This window comes from Danio rerio, chromosome 22, assembly GCF_049306965.1.
Source record: "Danio rerio strain Tuebingen ecotype United States chromosome 22, GRCz12tu, whole genome shotgun sequence".
NCBI classification, from domain to species: Eukaryota; Metazoa; Chordata; class Actinopteri; order Cypriniformes; family Danionidae; genus Danio; species Danio rerio.
In genome coordinates this window covers 1,025,001-1,035,000 of record NC_133197.1, presented here as the reverse complement: position 1 = coordinate 1,035,000, position 10,000 = coordinate 1,025,001, and the positions used below count along the sequence as shown (strand labels likewise).

The 10,000-nt window shown below is 42.2% G+C and overlaps 1 protein-coding gene across 6 annotated transcripts in view; it reads right to left on the bottom strand.

Moving 5' to 3' along the window:
- Positions 1 to 9,690, bottom strand: part of def6b (DEF6 guanine nucleotide exchange factor b) — a 20,970-nt gene extending 11,280 nt beyond the window's left edge. For 5 of the 6 annotated variants that reach the window (XR_012397581.1, XR_012397583.1, XR_012397582.1 and 2 more), the window contains exons 1-6: positions 8,059 to 8,283; positions 6,600 to 6,740; positions 4,227 to 4,406; positions 3,635 to 3,868; positions 3,336 to 3,482; positions 751 to 859 (exon numbers count right to left, since the gene is read on the bottom strand). Coding sequence is in view for 2 of the 6 variants with exons in the window: in XM_009295778.5 (XP_009294053.1) it covers positions 751 to 859; positions 3,336 to 3,482; positions 3,635 to 3,868; positions 4,227 to 4,406; positions 6,600 to 6,740; positions 8,059 to 8,154 (907 nt within the window). In the remaining 4 variants the exon portion in view is untranslated. Of the gene's footprint in view, positions 1 to 750; positions 860 to 3,335; positions 3,483 to 3,634; positions 3,869 to 4,226; positions 4,407 to 6,599; positions 6,741 to 8,058; positions 8,300 to 8,482 lie in introns of those variants that run through there. The other variant, XM_003200920.7, reaches the window with a different exon arrangement.
- Positions 9,691 to 10,000: the final 310 nt, after the last annotated feature.

The following is a 10,000-nucleotide window of genomic DNA, read 5'->3' as shown; positions in this document are numbered from 1 at the left end:
AACTAGTCTCTAACAGGACATCACTGGTCTTTAACTAGTCTCTAACATGACATCTAACAGGACATCACTAGTCTTTAACTAGTCTCTAACAGGACATCACTACTCTTTAACTAGTCTCTAACAGGACATCACTACTCTTTAACTAGTCTCTAACAGGACATCACTACTCTTTAACTAGTCTCTAACAGGACGTCACTACTCTAACTAGTCTCTAACAGGACATCACTGGTCTTTAACTAGTCTCTAACATGACATCTAACAGGACATCACTAGTCTTTAACTAGTCTCTAACAGGACATCACTACTCTTTAACTAGTCTCTAACAGGACATCACTACTCTTTAACTAGTCTCTAACAGGACATCACTACTCTTTAACTAGTCTCTAACAGGACATCACTACTCTTTAACTAGTCTCTAACAGGACGTCACTACTCTTTAACTAGTCTCTAACAGGACGTCACTACTCTAACTAGTCTCTAACAGGACATCACTGGTCTTTAACTAGTCTCTTGTCACGGTTGCAGGTTTGTGCGCTTGTGCGCTTGCCCTGTGTTCGACGTCCTCCTAGCCTGTCACTTTTATTGTTTGTTTATTTTGACTTAGTCAAATAAACTTTAATCACTCGCACCTGGATCCTCTTTGACTCTTATTTTTTGAACGTGACAGTCTCTAACAGGACATCACTAGTCTTTAAATATTGTATCTCTCAGGAGACGTTTCTCTGCTGTGTTTATGTGTTGATCTCAGACCTGTGATCCACTCTTGTCTCTGTCTGGAGTCTGGTGCGCTGATCTCGAAGGTCTTGTTGAGGGTCTTTACACAGAACATGCACCTCTTTCCATCACGATCTGGCAGCACCTGTCAATCACAGTCAGAACTGACAATCACATTTACCCTGTCAATCATAGCCAAACCTGTCAACCAGAGCTGTCAATCAAAGCCAAACCAGTCCCAATCACCACCAGACAAGTGTCAATCATCAATCACAATCAGACAAGTGTCAATCATCAATCACAGTCAGACAAGTGTCAATCATCAATCAGACAAGTGTCAGTCGTCAATCACAGTCAGACAAGTGTCAGTCGTCAATCACAATCAGACAAGTGTCAATCATCAATCACAGTCAGACAAGTGTCAATCATCAATCACAATCAGACAAGTGTCAATCACAATCAGACAAGTGTCAGTCGTCAATCACAGTCAGACAAGTGTCAGTCGTCAATCACAGTCAGACAAGTGTCGATCATCAATCACCACCAGACAAGTGTCAATCATCAATCACAATCAAACAAGTGTCAATCATCAATCGCAATCAGACAAGTGTCAATCATCAATCACAGTCAGACAAGTGTCAATCACAATCAGACAAGTGTCAGTCGTCAATCACAGTCAGACAAGTGTCAGTCGTCAATCACAGTCAGACAAGTGTCGATCATCAATCACAATCAGACAAGTGTCAATCATCAATCACAGTCAGACAACTGTCAATCACAATCAGACAAGTGTCAATCATCAATCACAATCAGACAAGTGTCAGTCGTCAATCACAATCAGACAAGTGTCAGTTGTCAATCACAGTCAGACAAGTGTCAATCATCAATCACAATCAGACAAGTGTCAATCATCAATCACAGTCAGACAAGTGTCAATCATCAATCACAATCAGACAAGTGTCCATCATCAATCACAATCAGACAAGTGTCAGTCGTCAATCACAATCAGACAAGTGTCAGTCGTCAATCGCAGTCAGACAAGTGTCAATCATCAATCACAATCAGACAAGTGTCAATCATCAATCACAATCAGACAAGTGTCAATCTTAAATCACAGTGAGACAAGTGTCAATCATCAATCAAAGTCAGACAAGTGTCAATCATCAATCACAGTCAGACAAGTGTCAATCATCAATCAAAGTCAGACAAGTGTCAATCATCAATCACAGTCAGACAAGTGTCAATCATCAATCAAAGTCAGACAAGTGTCAATCATCAATCACAGTCAGACAAGTGTCAATCATCAATCACAATCAGACAAGTGTCAATCATCAATCCCAATCAGACAAGTGTCAGTCATCAATCACCGTCAGACAAGTGTCAATCAAAGTGTCAATCATCAATCACAATCAGACAAGTGTCAATCATCAATCACAGTCAGACAACTGTCAATCACAATCAGACAAGTGTCAGTTGTCAATCACAGTCAGACAAGTGTCAATCATCAATCACAATCAGACAAGTGTCAATCATCAATCACAGTCAGACAAGTGTCAATCATCAATCACAATCAGACAAGTGTCAATCAAAGTGTCAGTCATCAATCACAATCAGACAAGTGTCAATCATCAATCACAATCAGACAAGTGTCAATCATCAATCACAGTCAGACAACTGTCAATCACAATCAGACAAGTGTCAGTTGTCAATCACAGTCAGACAAGTGTCAATCATCAATCACAATCAGACAAGTGTCCATCATCAATCACAATCAGACAAGTGTCAGTCGTCAATCACAATCAGACAAGTGTCAGTCGTCAATCGCAGTCAGACAAGTGTCTATCATCAATCACAATCAGACAAGTGTCAATCATCAATCACAATCAGACAAGTGTCAATCTTAAATCACAGTCAGACAAGTGTCAATCATCAATCAAAGTCAGACAAGTGTCAATCATCAGTCACAGTCAGACAAGTGTCAATCATCAATCAAAGTCAGACAAGTGTCAATCATCAATCACAGTCAGACAAGTGTCAATCATCAATCACAATCAGACAAGTGTCAATCATCAATCCCAATCAGACAAGTGTCAGTCATCAATCAAAGTCAGACAAGTGTCAATCATCAGTCACAGTCAGACAAGTGTCAATCATCAATCAAAGTCAGACAAGTGTCAATCATCAATCACAGTCAGACAAGTGTCAGTCATCAATCACAATCAGACAAGTGTAATCATCAATCACAGTCAGACAAGTGTCAATCAAAGTGTCAGTCATCAATCACAATCAGACAAGTGTCAGTCATCAATCCCAATCAGACAAGTGTCAGTCATCAATCACCGTCAGACAAGTGTCAATCAAAGTGTCAATCATCAAACACAATCAGACAAGTGTCAATCATCAATCACAATCAGACAAGTGTCAGTCATCAATCACCGTCAGACAAGTGTCAATCAAAGTGTCAATCATCAAACACAATCAGACAAGTGTCAATCATCAATCACAGTCAGACAAGTGTCAATCATCAATCACAATCAGACAAGTGTCAATCATCAATCACAATCAGACAAGTGTCAGTCAAAGTGTCAATCACAATCAGACAAATGAGCGGCGGATCACACCTCCACACAGCAGTTGTGGTCCATCTCTATCACACCCCTGCAGTCCCGCGCGTCCTCACTCACATAGTAGGAGAAAGAGCCGGGCTTCAGACAGAACCAGCGCTCCGTCCAGTTCCTGCGCAGGTGACCCTTCTTCCACAGGTAACCCTGCACGTGCACGTGCACACACACACACACACACACACACACACACACGTAAAACATACACACAGATACACACAGATACACACAACACACCCACATACAGACATGCACACACGTCACATTCACACACACACACACACAGCACTCCAGCGCACCTCCTTCAGCACGTTTCCCACCACCTCTCTGTACACCTTCTCCACAGCGAGACTGAAGCTGTCGGCGTCGACTCCTCGACTGACGGCGCTGCGGTTCACCAGATGCAGGAAACTCCACACACTCACACACTCCTGCGACGGAGACACACACTCCTGCGACACACACTCCTCCAGCTCCACACAGCTCAGCTCCACCGGCAGCACAGCGCTGAGCTTACGCAGCAGGTACTCCACCTCGCACACACACACACACACACACACACACACACGGTAACAGCAGAGTAAAACACACAATAATCATTCAAAGTGCTTCACATAAACAGGAATAAAGGAGACAGAAAATGTTATTAAAGCAGATGAAAATGTGTTAAACAGATTATAAGAGAATGAAAGAGAAGAAAGGCATAATGGTGTGATCTGTGGGCCGCAGCACAGTGTTTATTCAGTAATGCCACAGATGTGTGCTCAGTCTTGATGTGAACGTGCCTAATGTTGGAGCACATCTCATCATGATGAAGACATGTGAATGAGCCCTTTAAGCGGATGTCCACCCAGATCTAGCACCTGAGCATCTCTCCAGAGAGTTCCTCACCTCCTCCGGCACCAGTGTGAGCGGGTATCGGTCGTCCGCCAGGAAGTTGAACAGACACCACAGCCTCAAAGCGTCCTGATTGGTTAGGAGCTGATCATCGGCTGGGTGGTAGTTCTTCTTGGAGCACAGCGTCCAGCAGAGCTCATCCACCTCCTCTTTAACAAACGTGCCCTCCGTCACCTTCACACACACACACACACACACAACATCATTTCTCCAGCAGGATCCGGTCTCAACAATCAAAATGCACTCTTCTTATTTTTATTTGTTTATTGTAATGCTCGGTATAAACGCTGTATCTGTGCACTTCATCATTCTCTAAAAATCTATTTACCCTCAGAATCTTAAATCTAATATCATAACAGTCCCTCCCCCTCGAACCCACTTTCTTCACTTCTGGTCACATGAAATGCCTTTAGGAAGCAGCTACTAGTCCTTTAGGGCGGGACTGTCTGTCACTTAGGGTGGAGCTACTATTCCTTTAGGGTGTGGCTACCTGTCATTTAGGGCGGAGCTACTACTCCTTTAGGGTGTAGCTATGCTATTTAGGGTGGAGCTACTAGTCCTTTAGGGCATAGTTATATGGCATTTAGGGCGGAGCTACTAGTCTTTAGGGCGTAGCTATAAGTCATTTAAGGCGGAGCTACTAGTTCTTTAGGGTGTAGCTATGGCATTTAGGGCGGAGCTACTAGTAATTTAGGGCATAGCTATGTCATTTAGGGCGGAGTTACAAGTCCTTTAGGGCGTGTCTTTATGTAATTTAGGGCAGAGCTACTAGTCATTTAGGGCGTGTCTATATGTAATTTAGGGCGGAGCTACTAGTCCTTTAGGGCGTGTCTATATGTCATTTAGGGCGGAGCTACTAGTCCTTTAGGGCGTGTCTATATGTCATTTAGGGCGGAGCTACTAGTCCTTTAGGGCGTGTCTTTATGTCATTTAGGGCAGAGCTACTAATCCTTTAGGGCATGTCTTTATGTCATTTAGGGCGGAGCTACTAGTCATTTAGAGCGCTATATGTCAGTAAGGGCGGAGCTACTAGTCCTTTAGGGCGTGTCTATATGTCATTTAGGGCAGAGCTACTAGTCCTTTAGGGCGTGTTTATATGTCATTTAGGGCGGAGCTACTAGTCCTTTAGGTTGGAGCTACTAGTCTTTAGGGCGTAGCTATAAGTCATTTAAGGCGGAGCTACTAGTTCTTTAGGGTGTAGCTATGGCATTTAGGGCGGAGCTACTAGTAATTTAGGGCATAGCTATGTCATTAAGGGCGGAGTTACAAGTCCTTTAGGTCGTGTCTTTATGTCATTTAGGGCAGCGCTAATAGTCATTTAGGCCGTGTCTATATGTCATTTAGGGCGGAGCTACTAGTCCTTTAGGGCGTGTCTATATGTCATTTAGGGCGGAGCTACTAGTAATTTAGGGCATAGCTATGTCATTAAGGGCGGAGTTACAAGTCCTTTAGGTCGTGTCTTTATGTCATTTAGGGCAGAGCTAATAGTCCTTTAGGGTGGAGCTACTAGTCCTTTAGGGTGGAGCTACTAGTCCTTTAGGGCGTGACTATTTGTCATTTAGGGCGGGGCTACTAGTCCTTTAGGGCGTGACTATCTTTCATTTAGGGCGGAGCTATTAGTCCTTTAGGGCGTGACAATGTCATTTAGTGTGGAGCTACTAGTCCTTTAGGGCGTGACTTTCTTTCATTTAGGGCGGAACTATTAGTCCTTAAGGGCGTGACTGTCATTTAGGGTGGAGTTAGTAGTCCTTTAGGGCGTGACTATCTGTCATTAAGAGCGGGGCTACTTGTTCTTTAGGGCGTGACTATCTGTCATTTAGGGCGTGACTATCTGTCATTCAGGGAGGAGCTACTAGTCCTTTAGGGTGTGACTATCTGTGATTTACAGCGGAGATACTAGTCCTTTAGGGCGTGACTATCAGTCTTTTAGGGTGGAGCTATTAGTCCTTTAGGGCGTGACAATGTCATTTAGGGTGGAGCTACAAGTCCTTAAGGGTGTGACTATCTGTTATTTAGGGCGGAGATACTACTCCTTTAGGGATTGAATATCATTCTTTTAGGGTGGAGCTACTACTCCTTTATTGCGTAATTATCTGTCATTTAAGGCAGAGCTATTAGTCCTTTAGGGTGTGACTATCAGTCCTTTAGGGTGGAGCTACTAGTCCTTTAGGGCGTAACTATATGTAATTTCGGGCAGATCTACCTGCCCATTAGGGAGTGACTACCTGTCATTTAGGGCGGGGCTATTAATCTTTTAAGGTGGGGCTACTTAATCTTGTTGCATCTTCTTAAACGCATGTCATTTATTATAGAAGGAAAAAAAGTGTGTGTGTTTGTGTGTGTGTATTTGTGTGTGTTGTTTTGCACCTTGTCCAGAATGAACTGGTTCAGGTAGGGCATGTACCCCTGGCTGGACACGGGGCCGTCGTCATCATCGCTAAAGTGTCTCTCAAGGGCCGCGGGGTCATGAGGGATCCGCAACACACTGTGAAGGTTATGAGACAAAACCTGCACACACACACACACACACTACCAGTTTAGCTATGCTTGTGGGGGGATTTGGTCTCAAAGACAAACAAACACACACACACACACACACACACACACAAATATAAAGACGTACACACAAACAGACTGACTGCAGCTTTTGTTTTGGTGTTGATCCGAGTAAAGCCTCAGAGTGTGAAACAGATTAACTAAAACAACAGTTACACAATCTCACATATGCAAATGAGGGCATGAAGAGTCTTAAAAGCACAGTTCACTATAGGTATTGTGTTACCATAGCAACAGTAGAATCACCACAACAGATCACTTGCTATAGGTGTTGTGTTACCATAGCAACAGTAGAATTACCACAACAGATCAGTTACTATAGTTGCTATGTTACCATAGCAACAGAAGAATCAACACAACAGATCAGTTACTATAGGTGTTGTGTTACCATAGCAACTGTAGAATCACCACAACAGATCAGTTACTATAGTTGCTATGTTACCATAGCAACAGAAGAATCAACACATCAGATCAGTTACTATAGGTGTTGTGTTACCATAGCAACAGTAGAATTACCACAACAGATCAGTTACTATAGTTGCTATGTTACCATAGCAACTGTAGAATCACCACAACAGATCAGTAACTATAGTAGTTGTGTTACCATAGCAACAGTAGAATCACCACAACAGATCAGTAACTATAGTAGTTGTGTTACCATAGCAACAATAGAATCACCACAACAGATCAGTAACTATAGTAGTTGTGTTACCATAGCAACAGTAGAATCACCACAACAGATCAGTTACTATAGGTGTTGTGTTACCATAGCAACAGTAGAATAATTAAAGAACTTTTCTATAATACGGTTCAGAAATATTACAGTATTATTAACTTCATTATTATTATTATTATTAACTTCATATATCAAGGAGACGATACAAAGTAAATAAATGACTAAATAGAAAGGACAAACATTTGTTTAATTTTTTTTCATTAAATAACTGCATAAAAATATCGTCTAGAAGTCTTTAATTTCATATTCTAATCAAACGTGTTTGATGGTGAAACAAAGCTTCAAAAGCATCATTAAAGCCCTGATTTTCCTCCATCAACAAACACACTCATCATCACACACACATTCACACACACATACACTCTTATTCACACACATTTACACACATTCTAACACACCCACTCATAATCAAACACATATTTACTCACATTCTCACACCAGTCACAGACACAAACTCAAATTGACATAGCTTCTCTCTCTCACACACTCACACACACATTTTTACACACAAACACACACACTCGCACACCCTACCTTGAGTTGTGATTTGGACACTTTTCCGCTGTCTTCGGTGTCCAGAGAAGTGAAGGCGTACCAGATGCTCTTCAGCAGCGCAGCTCTGAGCGCCATCACACACACACACACACACACTCTCACCTCAACACTTTCTGTCTGCAGTGGAAGTTTCTCTCAGCCTCCAAACACATCCTGAAGGGAGGGTCTGGCGCCCCCTGCTTGTCCACTTACAGCAGGTTCTGTGCAGATCTGGCGCCCCCTGCCGACATTAACACTGTTATTTGACTGTGAGCAGTGTTGTGCTTTGATATTCATTTGCTGCTAATATGATTTCGCTATTTAGAGTTTGCAAATAATACTTTTATGAAATTCTATTATTAAGGGGAAAGTCTGAATGTGCGAATATAAAACCAACTTTACCTCTATGTGTAAGCTCACATACCCAGGTGAAGTTCGCTGTCAGTTTTGCTTGTTGATGATCACCCAGGCCTTGTATGACATTAGCTCCATCTTCTTTCCTTGTCTTAGTCTAGGCAGAACTTCAGGTTTTAGCATTATATGTTTTTGAATCTGGTAATCATGGAACATTATTTCTTGCACATGATCACACGTCTTGTTAAATCACTCGGAGCTTCAATGAGATGGTTGTGTATTTGGGGCTGGAAGCTTGGTCATTTCATTTCATCCAATATCCATTGGGAAGATGCTATCGCAAATGGAGCTGTCAGATGAACGCCGCTCACTTTAATGTTAATTTTGCAGAATAACTGTGCTTATCACTGGGTGGCGAGCTGTTATAATATGCTGAAAGCATTATGTCAATAATATATATAATATGTAATCAATAAATCGCACTAAGACAACAACAAACTCTGCACCGCATCAGATGTCATTCCCCCACTGTAAACCGAGGTTTCGCAGACAACGATGCATTTTGCAGTGAAGCACTGGAGCTTGATTCGTTTTGCCATCATCACGTGATCAGTGACGTCCGAAGCTTCATTTCTGCCTATACGCCTATATGTGACTACTTCGAATTTTGATTAAAAGGTTAAAACACCCTCATGGGTTAGTAAAGTGTATAGTGAGAGATCAGGCGTCGATATCATACATTTCTACTGCACTGCACCGGTCCCACGCACCAGTAATTAAACTAAAATATAATAGTCATTTACAGTAAAAAGGTTTTAAACCATATGCAATCCCGCCAGTCCTACACCAGCCAACTCACTCCGAGCTGGGAACTAACAGGCGACCTTTCGCATGGGAGTCGGTTACTCTAACAAGGAGGCTAAAGACCATGGCCTCTGGCATCAGTCGCTAGAGCACCTTTAGAGGTCAGAGGAGTGAGGTTTACCTGCACAGCACTTACTTGCTGGCCTTCCTTACAATACTAAAGTGAATTAGCATATTTTTTACATATATCTTTAAAGAAACCTCTGCGTATCATAGTATAGTGTTTAGCAGAGGCCAGCTGGCAAGTGCAGCCCGAAACCATCACTCACATAGCCTCCTCTTTAGAGCATTCGCCTCACATGCAGGACTTGCTGGTTCGATCCCTGGTTTGATCCAAGTTGGAATATAATAAATGTAAGTACTTTAAAAAACCTTGGATTTTACTACAGTCATCGGTGGTGTACTGTAACATACCTTATGTGTAAAAAGTACAGTAATTGAGTAATTTGTTTATATTACTGTTGTTGTATTACAATAGTACTATAAACAGAAATGCTTGTAGTTTCTGCCAACCCGACTCTACATAATAACTTTTCAATCCAGATGGATGGGGCAACCATTACTGCATCCAAAATGGTAAAAAGCCTTGGAGTAACGATTGATGACCAACTAAACTTCTCTGATTCACTGCTCGATCATGCAGATTCACACTCTATAACATCAGAAAGGTCCGACTCTTCCTATCTGAACATGCAGCTCAACTCCTTGTTCAAGCTCTTGTTCT